We start from the raw sequence: 18947 nt of genomic DNA, 5'->3' as shown, positions 1-18947 counted from the left end.
CTATTTCTTTGCCCCTCACAAACTCTTCTCCAAGGCAGGTGGCAAGGAGAAAGTTCAGGTTCTAAAATATTGGTACCATTGCCTATTTTGAAATACATGTTAATAGGCCCAAGAATTTCACTCATCTTTAAAATATCTAAAAATGAATTGTCACCGCCTGAAACTAACAGTGTAAATCAACTACATTTTAATAATAATAATAATAATAAAGCGTCATTACGTTCTCAGAGCAGTGGCCTGAGGTCCCTCTGCCTGGTCAGCAACTGGCCGGCTACAAGCCCTCATCTACCTCCTCATTTTTAAATGCGTTCTTGTTTCCACTCCTCGGGCCCTGCTCTCTGCCCGAAAAGCCCTTTAGAAGTGTTAGCATAAAGAAATGGAAACTCTCGCATGTTGCAGGTGGGAAGTAAAATAAAGCAGTCACTTTGGAAAACAGTTTGGCCGTTTGTCAAAAAGTTAAGAATCACCATAGACCCAGCAATTCCACTCCTAGGTGTGTACCCAAGAAAACTGAAAACATAGGCCCGTGTCAAAATAGTACATGAATGTTCACGGTAGCCTTATTCATAATAGCCAAAGGAGACAACTCAAAAGTCCCCAAACTGATAAATAGATAAACAAAACGTGATATAGTCAAACAATGGAATATGATCATCAGAAGGAATGAAGTACTGATACACACTACAGCAAAATGAATCTTGAAAACACGACACTTGTGGAAGGAGTCACATAAGATATGAGCCCATTTATACGAAATGTCCAGAGTAAGCAACAGAAAGTAGGTAGTGGTTGCCAGGGGCTGGGGCACGGGGAGAATGAGCAGTGACTCCTAATGAGTACAGGGTTCTGGAGATGATGAAATGTTCTAGAATTAGAGAATGGTGATGGTTGCACAACCCCGTGAGTATATTAAAACCCACTGAATTATACATTTCTCTTATTTATGTATTTGTTTACATTTATTTATTTACTTATTTATTTATCTTTTTATGGCCACACCTGCGGCATATGGAAGTTCCCAGGCTAGGGGCCGAATCCAAGACACATCTGTGACCTATGCGGCAGCTTGCAGCAACACCAGATCCTTAACTCACTGAGCAAGGCCAGGGACTGAACCCGTATCCTCATGGACACTATGTCAGGCTCTTAACCTGCTGGGCTGCAACAGGACCTTCTTGAATTGTATATTTTAAAATAATGAATTTTAGGTATATGAATTATGCCTTAATTAGAAAAAAAAAACCACACACAACTAAAAAACATTCTCAAAACAGAAATGTTAGCATGTTGCTGTGATTCTCAAACTTTAGAATATACAAAAACCACTTAGGGTGCCTAAGAAAAAAATTCCTGGCCTTCCCTGACACCATCACAAAAATTACGGTCCCAAAGATTCCGTGTGGAACCCAGTAGCCTATATTTAACAAGCACACTAGGAGACACCGATGCAAATTATTACCCATGAAGCATGTTTCTCGAAACGCAGGTATAACAAAAAGAAACCATGATTTAGAATCAGAAGAGCTAGATTCCAATTCTGGTTCTGCTCCTTCTTCGTTCTATGACCTTAGTCAGGTCACGTAACCTCTCTGCCCCTGAGTACAGGACACAAAAAGTATCTAGTAGGGTACGTGGTACAGCTGGTATTCTGTGGATGCTAGTGAGTTCTAACCAGGTGCCAATTCCATTCCACAAACATTGTCAAGCGACTATGGTATGAAAGGCCCGGTGCAAGGGGATGGTAATTAGGAAGGCAAATTTTTTAAATCACCAATTAATAGATTTTACAAAATATGAATTGGACCTGAAAGACCAAGCATCACTGTTTATAGACAGATTTAAATTAGCATATTCCTTCTCCTGACCCTGGAAAAGTGAATGTGGGAGCTTATCAGGAAAAACAAAACCAACATGTTCAGGGATTCGATGATTATGAAGAATTTCTAAAGGCTACTGTAATAAAATTAATACCTGTCTTGTAATGGGCTTTCTTTTTCCCTCTGTACTTTCTCTCCCCAAGCAGAATGAAAGCTTAGAATTTGGTCCCATGCCTTAAACTTCTCTCACATCCCCAAAACACCCAGTCTGTTCCCGGGGCAGATGAAGCTACTCTGTAAGAACACACTTAATGAGGAGTTGTGATCTGTTACCTTCAGATCGCGGTGGATAATCGGAGTTTTGCACTGATGCAGGCGGGCAACAGCTTCACAGGTGTCACAAAATATCTGGAGCACTTCACTCTCTGTAAAACCTGTTTGCAGGCGCTGGTTCATTAGGTTGACCACCTGGCCTCCTAAGAGTGGTGCAGAGCAAAAGAAAAGTCATAAACAAACAGCCCTGTCACTCATCCTCGAGGATGAACAGCCATCCACAAAGGAGCAGCCTGGACTTGGCTGATCACCGGCTGAGCCAGGACTAAAACCTGGTATGGTGATTCCCAGCCTGGGATTTGTTTTCTACTGCATCAAAACAGTTTCTTCATTTTATAAAGCAGCCCAGATGTGGGCTGCCCTCATTCTGTCTTCAAGATTAACGGAAGAACTGACAATATCGTCCTGCTCTAGCTGCCTGATTGTAATGTCCCTGTTGTGCATCAGCCAAGGCCACGGGTTCAAGCTGCCGTATCTTTTGCTAAGAATCAGATTGCACAACAGACCCCAGGAAGAGGAGGAAGACAGTTTTACAGCCTGCATCTTAGGAACAGCTTGGTCTCTCTGGCTTTTAGTACTTGCTGCCTGATCTGCAGAAATGTTACACCAAGACTTAATCTCCAGGACTGAAAGACTGATGACCGAGTTGAGAAACTCATCCAGATAGATCCCTGGATGCGCCTATGGCCGCACCGCTAAACATTTTACTGTCTGAAAGGGAATGAGCGGGAGGAGACAAATGTTCAAGTTCAACTGCGGCAGTATTTTACAAAACCAGGTTTCAGCTGTTAAGGCTGAAATGATTGGTTAACGTCGTATTTTTAGGATTAACAACATATTTAATTTATGGAAAATTTATTTACTCTAAAGGCAAGTGGAACTAAGGGTGATTACAAAGCCGGGCACCAAACAGTGAAACAGTGACCCAAGCATGTTAGTGGCAGCTGCTAAGGCCAAAAGAGCCAAACCTCCAAACAGTGTGTGAATTTCAAGCTGTACGAAATGCAGTCCAACTCTGAATAAACTCGTGCTACAGCCTGGATTTCCCAAGATAAATATTGCTGGAAACTCCAAGCTTTCAGCTGCATGACTCTACTGTTAAGAGCATCATGTGAACATAGCCATGCTGGCAGCTATGGCTCTTGAGCAAGGAGAAGAGGGTTATTTCCATTAGAGGAAAAGGCTTCTTTTACCCCCTAACACAAGGACGGTGGTGTGGGTGGAGAAGACAACACGTGAGTGAGAGAAGCTGAATTGTTTCTTTAGTCCATCTGGAGTTGGGTCTTTATTATGCGCCTGCATCATTTGTTTGAAAGCGTCACAAAGAACCCATTCATTCTCATTCTCCCGCATTCTCATTCATATACAAGCAGCAACCTTCCTCAACCCAACAAAAATAGTTTTGTATTATCCACCATTTTGAATTGTTTGTGCCTCTGATCCTGCCATTATAGGAATAAGAAGGGACAGAGGGCTCGGTATCTTTTAGTCTCTTCATTTTTCAACCTTTAAAACCAGAATAACATACATTAGGGTACAGTTCGCATTAACTGAAATGACCCCACGCTCTTCACAATCAAAGTGCTAGAGAAGTGAGAGCTTCAGGTACGGCTCAGATACTTACCCCTGCAGAAGTCCATCAGAATGAGCACTTCCCACACGTCACCGCTACTCACGTTGTTGATACTGGAATCAATGTAACCCACGATGTTCTTGTGCCCAGACAGGTCCCTCTGTGAAGAAAAGGTGAGGAATAAATTCTCAGTTACAGACACCAAGAGAGACAGAATGAGCCTAGCTTTTCCATTAGCACAGACAGCTTAAATACACAAAGACAACACTAACAGTGATGAGAGGTAAGACCAAGGAGCAGAATCAAGGGCAGGTTTCCACTGGTCTCTGAGGTTCTCGGCCAGGTCTTCAATAGCAATTCTACAACCTTACCAAACCGTAACAGTTCCTGAAACTCAGTTCCAGAACCAAATGCACACAGGAGGGCCATTTGCTCACGACACCAGAAGCAAAGACTCTTATCTCCAGAAACACTGCAGAGGGGCTCAGAGGAGAGAGCCACTACAAACTCTTTTAAATTCTATTAAATTTTAGATTTAATATTAAAAAATTTTTAATTCAGAAAGTGCAACTGATACTTTTTCCTGTTTGTAGGATCACAAGTGAGTTCAACTTGACTTTTAAACTCTTCATACTGTCTTTCTCCCTTTCGGAAATATATGAAGAGAATAACAGCTTTATAAAGTTGTGAAGGGACTAACCATGGCATCCAGACCAAAGCATTTTGCTCACAATTAAGCCTTTCAAGGCAACCAACAGGGATAGAAGATGGGTCATGTTTCCAGCTCTCTGGGTGGAACTGCATATCTCAGGGCTGCTTGTGGGATTAATTTTTCAACAGATACATACCGAGCACCTCCTATGTGTCAGGATCCATTTAGACACTGGAAGTTGCCTCATCCCTGGTATGATTATTTCAACATCCATGGAGGCAAATCTTTGTAGTGAGAATGTTCAAAATCCAAGGTCGTTAGTGAACAAAAATGGAACGAGCTGGGTAAAAGGATTTACCCACAAAGTAAGATTTTATTTTTTAACTAGTTTTAATAAATTGTTTGACTTTTCTTTAATAAAGAATGGGAGTGAAGAGGTGGGAAATATGTGGTTCCTTAAGAGTCACCAGAAGAATCTGGCAATTCGAACCATGAGAACAGTCACCACCAATCATACTAACTGGGCATTCAGCTATTCAAAGTGATAAAGTCTCTTTTAATCTGAAATTATATGCCCAAACAAGAGGAAGTCTCACAGTATTAACCACCACATCTGAACCCTGAGCATCAAAGTTAAAATTCATTAGAACTTTTCTCCGAGTGAAGGATTAAGAGAAACGGCTGCCTAAGAAAGGTAGACAGAGGTAGAAATGTTACCACTTGTGCTGGAGATCTATGAAAGAACAGTTTCAAGGAAGGAATAAAATCAGATAAGAATGGAACTGGACTTGTAAAGAATGGGAGTTGAGTACAGAAAGTCAGTGGCTACGGATGACTCAGCACATTTTGTGCTTAAGACAGGAGCAGCCATGAGGGAAAGAATTTTAGGATGGGAGAGGACTGAGCATAGGAGAGTGGGAGGAGCCAGGAGGAAAAAACTTTAAGATACAAGAGAGGATGAGAATAATTGATGGAACAAAGTCCTGCTGGTTGAAAGGGTAGGGATTAAGAACACTGTTAGAGGGACAGGGCTTTGAAAGAGATTTCTTTCTGGCAAGCAGGAAGGAGATAAGCATGGATGTGCATATTGGTTTAAGGCTGGGGGGAAAAGAGAATTTGAGGGAGTTCAGATCTATTCTGTTTTTGATAGACAGCAAGATCTTCAAAGCGATAGGGGATGAGAAAGAAGCTTGATGAGGGAAATGAAAGGCTTAGAGCAACTGCTTTGGATAACGGACAAGGGAGATGATGAGCCAGAAAAGCAGCCTCTAGAGTTCAAGTTTCTTTAAACAGAAACTGATTTCTGGGCTCGTGTTTTAGAGGACTATCCCTCTCTCTGCTTTTCAGTTTTGTTATCAACTCTTCTAGAACTTGTTTTCTTTTTCACAGTCCTAGAAGTAGGAAGAACTGGAGAGAAGTTTTTTGAAACCAAAAGGGAGCAGAGGATCACACCCTCCCAATGGCCACAAAGAGGAAAGAAAGACAAATGTTTCTACATTTAACTGTTTAAACAGGCAGTTTTGTTCTGAGTCTGCCTCACCCTGAGAGGAATAATTAATAATCTGGATGGAGGAGTTCCCTGGTGGCTCAGGAGGATACGGATCCAGCATTGTCACTGCCGTGGTGTGGGTTCAATCCCTGGCCAGGGAACTTCTGCATGCCACAGGCAGGGCCAAAAGAAAAGCAAGAATCCAGATGATAAATAAGAAGCATCTGACAGAGCCAAGAGGAGGGCAAGAGCTACTAGAGGACCCAAACTGGACAATTAACATTTCAGATGGCATCCTGAACAGTTTGCCAAGATGTTTGCTGATCAGTCCAGGCCCAAATTCTCTGCAGAGACCCTGAAATACATCCAATCAGAAAAGACCGCCTCTTTGGAGGGAGGTGATGGCATTTTACTTCTAACAACTTGATGATGCAGCAACATTTCAGATTTTAGAGTAAAATGTCACCAGTTTATAACTGATAGACAAGATCTGTTTGAATGGCTGTGAAATGCAGAAAAGGTCAAGAGCAGATCTTTCTGCAAGTTGAGGTTGACTCACATACTGGCAGCACTTCTCAGCCTCAACAGACCAGAGGATGTCTGAGCTTTTCCTGGCTTTAGTTAAAAGACCAGCCCCAGGCTTACAGAACAGCATGGATGGAGAGGTCTGCCCATATGGGAGGCACCTCTGTTAATACCTGCCTACTCAGGAAAAGGCAGGATGTCAGGAAGATGCTTTGATGAACCTGGCTACAACTATTATTTGGAATAGTGAGACAGAAGTCTACATGGTGAGTATATGCCAAAATCTGATGTTCAGGGGAGTGGAGAATGTTCAATTAAACTAGAGATAGATCAGATCAGTTTATACTACATTAAATCACAGGTAAGTCTAAAGAGACTGTATTGTCATTTTAAACTTAAAACAAAACCAAAAACCCTTTACAGTTGCACCCGCAGCACATGGAAGTTCCTGGGCCAGGGACTGAATCTGAGCCGCAGCTGTGACCTATGCAACAGCTGCAACAACACCAGATCCTTTAATCCACTGCACCAGGCTGGGGATCAAACCCCCACCTCGGCAGTGACCTGAGCCACAGCCACAGAGGGAACTCCTAAAATTTATTTTTAAATTAACATTAAACAATGCTGTTAAACATATTATTAGAAACCTGCTTTAATGAATAGGTATTTAAAGTTAGCTTTTTAACTTTCACACAAATGCTTGAAGTGATGAAAACCTTTTTCACAAACACCTGCAAAAGCTGCCATTTGGAAATGAGGTCTTCTACGCAGATCCTACAGATTATCACACATTTCAAGTTTATCCACAGTCCTAAATAATGGTGCTCACGGGGCAGAACAGTATTCTAGCCAAGCTTCAAAATTCCTGCAGCAGGAAAACAGAGGACTCAATTCCTAAGTACATCTATAAAAACCTTTACCTTTGTGTTCAAGAAAACAAAGAAAATGGCCTTCTAAACAGCATAGCAACAATGTAATGGGTCATTCACTTCAAAATAAAAGTAAAATGAGTATGATATGTAACAAATTTCCCTGTGTATCATTTGCTCAGGCCCCCCTTATGGGCAATGTCAGTAGGACAAATTCCTGCAAATTTCTGACTCTGACAGTGCTTGCATGTGCAAGACCCTGTCAGAGGGTTTCTGATTTTGTGAGTCAGCACTACTGCTGCCAACTTCTAGAGTCACACCATGGTTCCAAAGACACTTTGAACCAAAGGTTGGCTTCTTATTAACTTAAGGATGAAGGAAAGCAGTTCTAAGGTCTAAAATTAGTTTCTTTCTCCCCCAAAGGTGCTTTGTAAAAGTCTTCTTCCCCCATCTCTTTTACTCTATAACTCTAAATTTCCTTTATAACTTTATAACTATATTTAAATTTACATATATATTTATACACACATATATATTTAGAACTATATAACTGTATTATAAAGTTATATATAACTCTATGACTCTTTATAATTCACAAGCCAAGAAAAACTATCAAGTCCAGTGCAGCAGTGAAAAGAAACACTTTGAGATCTGGACTGGCCCAGGAGTTCTACCAAAGGCCAAGGTTCTGGGGCCCCGGGGGGGTTTCTGCTCTTTAGTCAAAACCAGATATAAGCCTGCCTACACTCACATTTACTCTCCCTCTCCCAAGTCTTATTAATTAATCCTGTACTTACTGAATAAATCTTTAAAGCCATTTAGTCTGATTCTAGAGCAGTGCCGGTCAAACTTTAATAAGAATGTGAATCAGGAGTTCCCGTTGTGGCGCAGTGGTTAACGAATCCGACTAGGAACCATGAGGTTGCAGGTTCGATCCCTGCCCTTGCTCAGTGGGTTAACGATCCGGCATTGCCGTGAGCTGTGGTGTAGGTTGCAGACGCGGCTCGGATCTTGCGTTGCTGTGGCTCTGGTGTAGGCTGGTGGCTACAGCTCCGATTGGACCCCTAGCCTGGGAACCTCCATATGCCGTGGGAGCGGCCCAAGAAATAGCAAAAAAAGACAAAAAAAAAAAAAAAAAAAAAAAAAGAGAATGTGAATCACCTGGGAAGTCTGTTTAAAAACAGATTCCAACTAGTAGCTCTTGGGATGCTCCTGGTCAGTGGCACTTAAAGCACCAAAGATCAAAAGCAGTGCTCAAAATGTGGTCCACAAACATTTTCTGGGTAGAAATGGTTACCAGTCCTAACGGAGATGAGGGAGCTTGCTCCAGGACATAAATCAACCAGGTCACTGAGATGATGTTTTTCTTTTCTTAGTGAGTCTTTAGCTATGAGGGAAGCAGTTCATTGATTTATATCCTGGCACAAGATCTTTAGTATAGTACCTATGCGTTTGTATTTGCAGCCAATTGACTTTTGACAAGGGTGCCAAGACAATTCAATGAGGAAGAGAACAGTCTTTTCAAAAAATGGTGATGGGACAACTGGATATCTATATGTAAGAGAATGAAGGTGGATCCCTACCTCATACCACATACAAAAATTAACTCAAAAATGGACCACAAATCTAAAAACTCCTCAAAGAAAACATGTGCAAATTGTCATTATGTTGGATTAGGCAATGGTTCTTAGATATGACATCTAATGCACAAGTAATCAAAGAAAAAAACAGATAAACTTCACTTCATCAAAATTAAAAGTGTTTCAAAGGACACTATAAGAAAGTCAAAAGATAATGCAAAGGATGGAAAAAATATTTTCAAATCATACATTTGAAAAGATTCTAATATCCAAACTATTTAAAGAACTCTTTAAACTCAACAATAAAAAGAAAACCCAGTGTAAAAATTGTCAAAGATCAGAAGAGCATATGATAAGCACATGGAAAGAAGCTCAACACCATTAATCACTAAGAAAATGTAAATCAGGAGTTCCCGTCGTGGCTCAGCAGTTAGCGAACCCTACTAGCATCCATGAGGATGCGGGTTTGATCCCTGGCCTCACTCAGTGGGTTAAGAATCCGGAATTGCTGTGAGCTGTGGTGTAGGTTTCAGACTTGGCCCAGATCCCGAGTTGCTTTGGCTCTGGAGTAGCCCAGCAGCTGCAGTTCCAATTGGACCCGTAGCCTGGGAACCTCCATATGCCATGGGTGTGGCCCAAAAAGACAAAAAAAAAAAAAAAAGAAAGAAAGAAAGAAAGAAAGAAAGAAAGAAAATGCAAATCAAAACTATAATGAAATCATCACTTTATAACCACTAGAATAGCTATAACAACACAGAAACAATAAAAATGTCAGTTAGAAAATGGAGATTAGAACCTCATACATTGTTCCTATGGAAAATGGTTCGGCATTTTCTCAAAAAGCAGAGTTACCCCCTTACCTAGTAATTTCACTCCTAAGTATATTCCCAAGAGAAATGAAACATTACCTTCACAAAAATTTGTACACAGATGTCCTTAACAGCATTATTCATAATAGCCAAAGAGTGAAAAAAAACTCAAATGTCCATCAGGTAAACAAAATATGGTATACCCATACGATGGAATATTATATAGCCACAAAAAGGAATAAAGTAGAGATACCTGCTGCAACACAGATAAACCTTGAAAACACGCTAAGTGAAAGATGTCAGACAAAAGACGTCACATTGTGTGAGCTCATTTATAAGAAATGTCGAGAATGGGCATTAGAAAGTAGACTAATGGTTGCTAGGGACTGGGGCAAGGAGGAATGTGGAGTGATTGCTAGTGGGTGTGGAGTTTCCTTTTGGGGTAATGAAAATAATATTCTGGAATTTGACAAATGGTGATATGGTAAATGACCTTGTAAAGTAAAAATCACTGAATTATATTTAAATCATACTTATATTTAAAAGGATGAATTTTATCTCAATTTACAAAGAAAAGTAGTATGACAAGCTGGGGAAAAAATAAAATAAACAAGCATACCAGAGGGAAAAAGAAAACAAGATCCTTAGAGTAGCACTGATCTAGAGTATCCAGGCAGCCCATGTGTGAATTCCTGCTACTGACTTTTTTTTTTTTTTTTTTCTCTTTCCTCTCTTTTGGCTGTGGCATGTGGAGTTCCCCAGCTAGGAACCGGATACAAGCCAGAGTTTCAACCTAAGCTGAAGCTGTGGCAACTCGGGATCCTTAACCCACTGTGCAGGGCCAGGGATTGAACCTGCATCCCAGTGCTCCCAAGACACTGCTGATCCCATTGCATCACAGCAGGAACTCCCCTGCTATTGCCTTTTGACAGGAAGTTTTCTCAGATTACTGTCATTTCGTTGGGTCTTCGGCTCATCTACAGACAGCCTTCATTGTTGCTCTTCCCTACATCCAGCTAAAAGCTTCCACCTTCTGATGCTAGATTGTCTTCTTCAGAAAAAAAGAATAAGACTAGTCTATTTTTTCACTTTTCAAACAACTGAAATATTGCTGTTTAGATGCTAAGTTTTTTCTTCTCTAGGTTAAACATACCCACATTCTTTGACTTGGTGTTTAGTCACACCTACATTTTGGCTACTCCCACATTTAAATGCTTTGCTTTGTCTAACTCCTTTTTATAAGAATGGGCCCAGGAAATGAATGAAATACCCCAGGCCTGGTCTGACACATGCAGAGTAGACCAGCACCATCCCTTTCTACTAATTTTACTAATGTAGCTAAAAAATTACACTCTTTTTTCTTTTGGCTGCCACCTCATACTATACATTCATATCAAGTTAACTGGCCACTAAAATACTTGAGTCTTGTTCTATTCCTGCTGCTTTTAATCTCTACCTTCCCAGAACTGTGCTCGTAAAGTTGATTACAATAAAATAAAAATCCAAGTACATGACCTTAACTTGCTATTTCATCTCATTAGAATCAGTCCATTGCTCCAATCTGTAAGAATCATTTGGGATCCTGACTCTATCACCTTGTGCAGTTGTTCCAACTTTATCTGAGGCACATAATTGATAAATGTGTCTTCTACCCCTTTAACCAAATCATTTGCCAAATGTAAAAGAACACAGTTAACGGCAGGCTGCAGTGCTTTTAGTCTTAGAAAGTTCTCTAAAAATTAACAGCAAATCATGGATCAGAAGCCATTATATATAGCAGCAATGACACCGAACATCCAGCCTGGATTTCCCATCCTGCTCACAGACCTCTGGTGCCCTCACCCAAAGACGCAGTCCACAGACACTTGGATCTACGGTGCTGCCCTGAGCTCTCTAGTTGGAAACCTTCCCAAAGGAGGACATAACGTTGACAGGACCTGCTTGTTCCTGCTCAATCTGAAGGCTCTATGGATCCCTGCTTACTCATCTAAGCAAGAAAACAGCTTAAAATTGAATTTTAAAAAGTAAGTAACATATTAACACTCAAAAAGCAAAACATAGTAGACAAGTATTTTCAACTCCAGTTCTCATTCCTTCTCTCCCTTCTTCCCTTCTTCCTTCCCTCTTTCTCTCTCATCTTTCCAGGGTTTCTTCAGGCAAATTCAAACAATATGTAATATATACAACAATATGTAATATATATATTACAACAATCAATAATATGTAATATATATATTACACTCTCACAAACTCAGAGAGGTAGGGCTTGGGTTTTGGCCTCTATCTGACCAAAGTCTGAGTCAAGTGGGGGTTAAAAACATCACATAGGACTTTTGATTAAAAATAGCAACAAACTGTTTAAAATATTACGTTGAATACATGCGTTTATCTCTGCTTCCTTCTTAAGCCTTACTAAATGATGTAAAGTGTTTGTTTCCTAAAAAGCATAAACAGAAGACTTCTGCTTTTAGTGAGGTGGAGTAGATGTATTTCCCCTATTCTTCCTGCTAAATACTTTGTACATTATACATAAAACAAACATAAGAACAAGAGTCTGAAATGTGAATAAAAGAAAGCAGACTGATTAGGAACTTTGGGACCCAAGGAACAACATGGTGGTGAGTTGCCTGGGTTTTCTTTTTGCCTAACATATTTTCCAGACTAAAAACTGAAGAAGTCAGCAAACTGAAAACTCCAATGGACGCAGACAAAAAAAGCCCAGTGAAAGCCGGCTCTCCCCAGCCAGACCCGGAAAAGGGATAACCTAGTAAGAGAGAAACTCATAGAGGCTTACTGCTCTACTCCAGCCAAAAACCACTGAAAAAAAGCTGCAGCCCTGCTACAGCCATGCCAGCAAAGGCCACGTGGAGAGCCTGGACTTCCATCCTCGTGAGTCTGCAACAAATCAGTGTTGGAGAGGGCTGAGTTGGGAGTCAGGCCTTTTGTCTCTGCAGGTGTGGGTAATAAGGAGGTAGTCTTCCTTCTTCCCACTAGATGCTGTGAGAGGCCAAAAGGAGAGTCAAGACTTTCACAGTCACCAAGTGGTAATAAGGCCAACACCCACCACCACAGGGTCAGTCACAGCCATAGGAGGGCAGTAACAAGGCACTCCTACCTTCCAGCCAAGTAAGGATCAGGGGAAGCCTAATGGGAACTGGAACTTTCACCCCAATCTAGTAGTAATGAGAAACATTCTCTGGGGTGAAAACAGAGGCCCCACAGGAACCCTGAACTTCTATCCTCATCTCAGTACTACCAAGAAGGCACAACCCAGACCCCATTAATCCCTGGCCAGAGCAGAAACTAGTTAAAACAGATCCAGAATCTCATAACACAAGATGAAAATGTCAATAATCGTTTGTCATACCAAGAACTAGGAAGATCTCAAACTATATGGACAAAAGAAGACAACAGATGCCAATATAAAGATGATAGAGATGATAGAATTACCCAGCTATGATTTTATAGCAGACATGACAAAAATGCTTAAGTCAGCAATTACAGAAATCCTTAAATGAGCAGATAGCCTCAGCAAAGAAACAGGAAGTGTCATCAAAAACCCAGAAAAATCTAAAGAAGAACCAAATGGAAATTTTAGAACTGAAAAATACAATAACCAAAGCAAAAAGCACAATGTTTGGGCTCATCAGCAGAATGAAAAGGGACAGAGGAGGGAATCAGTGAACTGAGAGCTAAAACAACAGAATAACCCAATCTGAACCAAAGACAGCAAATAGACTGAAAGAAAAAAATAATAAAATAAATGTGCTAAAGTCTATTCTGATATAAATAAATGATTAAATAAATAAATGAGAGAGTAGTACAATAAGGTTAGAAAAGGAAAAAAAAGGGAAACACATCAGAAAGGAAACAATAAAATACCTCTACTTGCAGAAAATACTCAGGAATTTAGAAAAAAATTCCAGAACTAGTACAAAGGTTCAGCAAGGTTAAAGGATACAAAATCAACACAGAAAGACCAATTGATTTTCTATATCCTTGCAATAAAAATATGGACATCAAAAAATTTATTTATTTATTTATTTATTTTTTGCTTTTTAGGGCCACACCTGGGGCATATGGAAGTTTCTAGGCTAGAAGTCGAATCAGTGCTACAGCTGCCGGCCTATACCACAGCCATAGCAATGCAGAATATGAGCTGCATCTGCGACCCACACCACAGCTCATGGCCACGCTGGATCTCTGAGCAAGGCCAAGGGTCAAACCTGTGTCCTCATGGATACTAGTCAGATTTGTTTCCACTTCACCGCAACAGGAACTCCTGGACATCAAAATTAATCATCCAATACCACTTATAAACACTCAAAACAAAACCAAAAACTTAGGTATAAATCTAAGAACATATACAAGGCCCATATGTTGAAAACAACAAAATGCTGATGAAAGAAATCAAAGAGGTATAAATAAACGGAGATGCCATGTTCATTCATTAGAAGACTAAACACAAAAAAGATGTCTCTTCTCCTCAAACTGATATACAACTTTAAAGAAACTCCTACCAAAATTCTAGCAAGACATTCTACAGATATAGATAAGATTATTCTAATATTTATATGAAAAGACAAAAGAACTATAATAGTTAAAACCAATTTTGGGAAAAAAAGAAGTAGGGGGAATCAGTCTGATTTCCAGCTACAGTGATCAAGGCTGTGTGGTGTTGGCAGAGGGACAGACACATAGGTTAAAGGAAGAGAATGGAGAACAGAGAAAGGTCTGGAAGTGAACCCTCACAATTATGCCCAGTTGATTTTTGATAAAAATATTCAATGGAGGAATGACAGCTTTTTAACAAAAGTACATTCAGAAGCAACAAAATGAACTTCAACATGCCTCACACTAGATAAAGTTAATTCGAAATGGATCATAGAATTAAATGCAAAATATAAAACATACAGAAAAAAAATAGGAGAAAACTTTCAGAATTGAGAGCTAGGCAAAGAGGTCTTAGAAATGACACCAAAACTACAATCCACAAAAGGAAAAACTGGTAAACCGGACTTTATCAAAATTCAAAACAAACCAAAACAAACCAAGAAGGTCTTAGGAATTAAAAAAGCTTATTATATACAAAAAAATTCAACAGGGAGTTCCCATTGTGGCTCAGTGGTTAACCAATCCAACTAGGAACCATGAGGTTGCAGGTTAGATCCCTGGCCTTGCTCAGTGGGTTAAGGATTTGGTGTTGCCATGAGCTGTGGTGTAGGTCCCAGAGGCGGCTCAGATCTGGCATTGCTGTGGTTGTGGCATAGGCCGGCCACTACAGCTCCAATTCGACCCCTAGCCTGGGAATCTCCATATGCTGTGGCAGTGGCCCAAGAAATGGCAAAAAGACAAAAATAAAATGAAATAAAAAATTCAACAGGATGGTTGAATATAAAGCTGAGAAAATCTGTTGGAATATAGAGGGAAAAGACTAAGAAACTAAAAATAAAAGGAAGAAAACAAAAAATTAGAAAATCGGAACAACCAAATACTGATACAGCAATTTCAGACAGAGGAAGACAGAAAAGGAAATCATCAAATGAAACAAACTAAAACCACACACACACACACACACACACACACACACACACACACACACACACAAGGATATGTGTTTCTAGATTAAATGGAACCAGCAAACATCTAACATAATAAATAATAAAAGCACATGCCAAGGTGTATCATTAACAAATTTCAGGACACTGCAAAAAAAAAAAAAAAAAGAAAAATTTATAAATTTCTGGGGAGAAAAAAAAAGAGTTATATTAACGTCAAAGGAGCAGGTATTAGAATGACTTCAAGCTTCCCAAAGCACAACAATGAAAGCTAAATACATTAGAGCAATGTTTTCAAGTATTTCAATGAAATGATTTCCAATCCAACACTTTACATGCAAGTTATCACATGTGTGAATATAAAATGAGGACAGGGAGTTCCTGTTGTGGCTCAGTGGAAACAAATCTGACTGGTATTCATGAGGTTGAGGGTTTGATCCCTGGCCTAGCTCAGTGGGTTAAACATTCGGTGTAACCATGAGCTGTGATGTAGGTCACACGCAGATGCGGCTCACATCTGGCGTTGCTGTGGCTGTGGCGTAGGCTGGAGGCTGCAGCTCCAATTAAACCCTAGCCTGGAAATCTCCATATGCCCTGGGTGCGACCCTCAAAAGACAAAAAAAAAAAAAAAAAAAAAAAAAAAATTACCTACCATGCATCAGGAGAGTCCTGGAGGATAAGCCCTACTGAGACGATATAATAGAGTGAAAAGAGGAGTCAAGAAATCAAACATAAAAGAGAAGCAAAGAGAATGGCTAGAAAATTCCCAAGATAAGATAGTAAATTAGGTATAAGAGCAACCAACCCAGATTCTATCAAGTCTGAAGACAGGGAGAGATTTCTTCAAGAAGGTAAAACAGAGAGAGTACTAATTGTTTTTAAGAGTATTTTTTAAATGATTTAAACAACTTGGGGAGTGTTTGAGATTAAACTGACAAAAAGTACACAGAAAACTAAGATTGAAAAAAACCTAGGTGTTCCCGTTGTGGTGCAGTAGAAATGAATCCAACCAGTATCCACGAGGATGAGGGTTAGATCCCTGGCCTCAATCAGTGGGTTAAAGGATCTGGCGTTGCTGTAGCTGTGGTGTAGGCCAGCAGCTGTAGCTCCAATTCAACCCCTAGCCTTGGAACTTCCATATGCCATGGGTGCCGCCCTAAAAAGCAAAAAAACCTAAAAAACAAACAAAAAAGACATTGATTCTAGTGAAGAAAGAATTATATAAGAAGGGAATGGTAATGATAGTCCACCTAGGAGTATAGCAAGAATGATGTTTTCTTGGAGCTCCCTTTGTGGCTAAGCAGCTAACAAACCTGACTAGGACTCATGAGGTTTCGGGTTTGATCCCTGGCCTCGTTCAGTGGGTTAAGAATCCAGCGTTGCCGTAAGCTGTGATGTAGGTTGCAGAAGCAGCTCAGATCTGTCGTTGCTGTGGTGTAGGCTGGCAGCTGTAGCTTTGACTCGACCCCTAGACTGGGAACCTCCATCTGCCACAAGTGTGGCCCTAAAATAGCAAAAAATAAATTTCCACAATATGCAATGCCTAAAATAGAGGAAAAAAAAAAACAATTAGCAATATCAGCCTGCTATTTCGAACTACTTCAAGTGAATCAACTAAAAGTGGTGGCCCCTGGGACCTTGAAACAGCATAGGAGGACCCCTCAGGGAACTGCTTGATGTTTTTTGTAATACGCTTAGTTCAACTATTTGAGTATTTAAGTTCTGAAAAAATACAAACTAAAATACACAACAAAACTCTCCCAGCAAAGTGATGGCTCAGACAGAACTTGAATGATACAATTTACTTCTTAATCAGGTCCATTAATTTGTGAGCTCCTAAGGTCCCTTTACTCCAACACCTGCCCAGCACTGAGTAAGCCCTCAAACACGTTTCTGAACGAGTGGGAGAAAGTTAGAGTGGGATTATTCTCCTAACGCAAGAAAATGAATGAGAAGGGCATTCTGGACAGAGGAAATAGCAAAAGCAGAGAACAAAGGGAATGTGAGAGCCAAGGCAAAGAAGGGGCAAGGTGGGAGGAGGAATAAGCACCCCAAAAACACTGTGTGGGGGAAGGGAAGTAGAGAGAGCCGGGCTGTGTGGAGCCGAGTGGTGGGGGGAGTGGGAGGAACCTGGTGCCTGGCGGACAGATCCACGTGGCCCCGGCTGTGCATGAATAACCCTTGGGGAGATTGTGTCGGTTTTGCAGTAATGACAGCAACACTTACGTCTACCAAGTTCCTTCCCAAGTAGTTTCAACTTTCTAGCACCTGGTTCTCTGAAACCCTGAGTTGTTTCAGTAGCTGGTACAACTTGTAATTCTAAATAGCTGCTGAAAGGGCAACTCCACAAGGGCAAGCAAAGCCTGTGGAGCAAAGCCTATAATGCCACTCTCACTGGACCTCTTTCTTTTCATTTCATTTTCATTTCTGGACCTCTTTCTGCTCTTAATAAGAGCATTAAAATGTAGGACACCAAGGAATCATCACCTCTAGGGAAACATATTTATCATCTGCCCCGACCCTTATTCATATATGCATTTCATCCAAAATTTAAGTACTCACTCTCTATCCAGCAGTGTACTGGATTATTTTTTATTTATTTATTTATTTATTTTATTTTTTTGGCTTTTTAGCACTGCACCTGTGGCATATGAAGGTTCTCAGGCTAGGGGTCGAATCAGAGCTACAGCTGCTGGCCTACACCACAGCCACAGCAACACAGGATCTGAGGTGCGGCTTCAACCTACACACAGCTACATCACAGCCATGCTGGATCCTTAACCTACTGAGCAAGGCCAGAGATCGGACCAAAACCTCATGGTTCCTAGTTGGATTCATTTCCGCTGCGCCATGGCCATAATGGGAATTCCAAATTTCTGATTTTAAATACCTTACTTTCTGAAGACAGAAGTACTTATAAAATAACAAGATTACTTTTTGAAGGCAGAATTATAAAACATCAAGATAAACAATACAATTGGCATAAACAAAAGTAAAGTGGAAACACAAAGGCATATAAGACTTTATGGACAATGTCAAACGGAAGTGAAAGACATAACTCTAACAAACTCCCACATACCCATCACCCTGCTTCCATCATAATCAACTCATCGCCAACCTCATTTCTCTTCTAAATTCACTCTATGAATTTCAAGACCTTGTATTATTTCATCCATAAATACTTCATCATATACCTAACAGATAGGGACTTTCTCCAAACATGATACTGATTTAAATCTTGAAAACTAAGTTTTTAAGATGTGAGGTATAATTAATGAACAATAAATTTGCACAGATCTTAAGGTGTCCAACTGAGTTTTAACAATTGGGTATAACCACTACCCAAAACAAGATATACAACATTTCCATGGCCCAGAAAGTTCCCACATGCCCCTTTCTAGTCAGTTTCCCACACCCAGATAATTACTTTGATCTCTATGACCATGGATCATTTTTGCTTGCTCTTGGCTTTTTATCAATGGTGTAACAAAGTATGTGTAAGAGCTTTCTAGGCAAAGAAGGAGAGAAAGAGAGAAAGTAAAACAAAGCATTCCAGGTGAACTACATGCACCAAACACAAAGGAACGGAAGGGTATATTCCCAGAGTGCTGGGGCTTAAGAGGGTTGAAAGCTAGGACTGATAACTCATACATGGTAAGACTAAAAGAGGCAGTTCATTGGAAAGCTAGAATCTCCACAGATAATTCGGAGAATCAAGTTGCTAAGTAAACTTTTCCCAATG

The 18947-nt window shown here is 40.3% G+C and overlaps 1 protein-coding gene across 6 annotated transcripts in view; it reads right to left on the bottom strand.

Annotated features, from left to right (window-relative positions):
- Positions 1–18947, bottom strand: part of AAK1 (AP2 associated kinase 1) — a 166339-nt gene that overhangs the window by 69609 nt on the left and 77783 nt on the right. For all 6 annotated transcript variants that reach the window (XM_021087408.1, XM_013996085.2, XM_005662495.3 and 3 more), the window contains exons 4-5: positions 3775–3883; positions 2151–2293 (exon numbers count right to left, since the gene is read on the bottom strand). In XM_021087408.1, coding sequence (XP_020943067.1) covers positions 2151–2293; positions 3775–3883 — 252 coding nt within the window. The remainder of the gene's footprint in view (positions 1–2150; positions 2294–3774; positions 3884–18947) is intronic.

This window comes from Sus scrofa, chromosome 3 (genome assembly GCF_000003025.6).
Source record: "Sus scrofa isolate TJ Tabasco breed Duroc chromosome 3, Sscrofa11.1, whole genome shotgun sequence".
Classification (NCBI taxonomy): domain Eukaryota; kingdom Metazoa; phylum Chordata; class Mammalia; order Artiodactyla; family Suidae; genus Sus; species Sus scrofa.
This window is presented reverse-complemented; position numbering and strand designations above follow the sequence as displayed.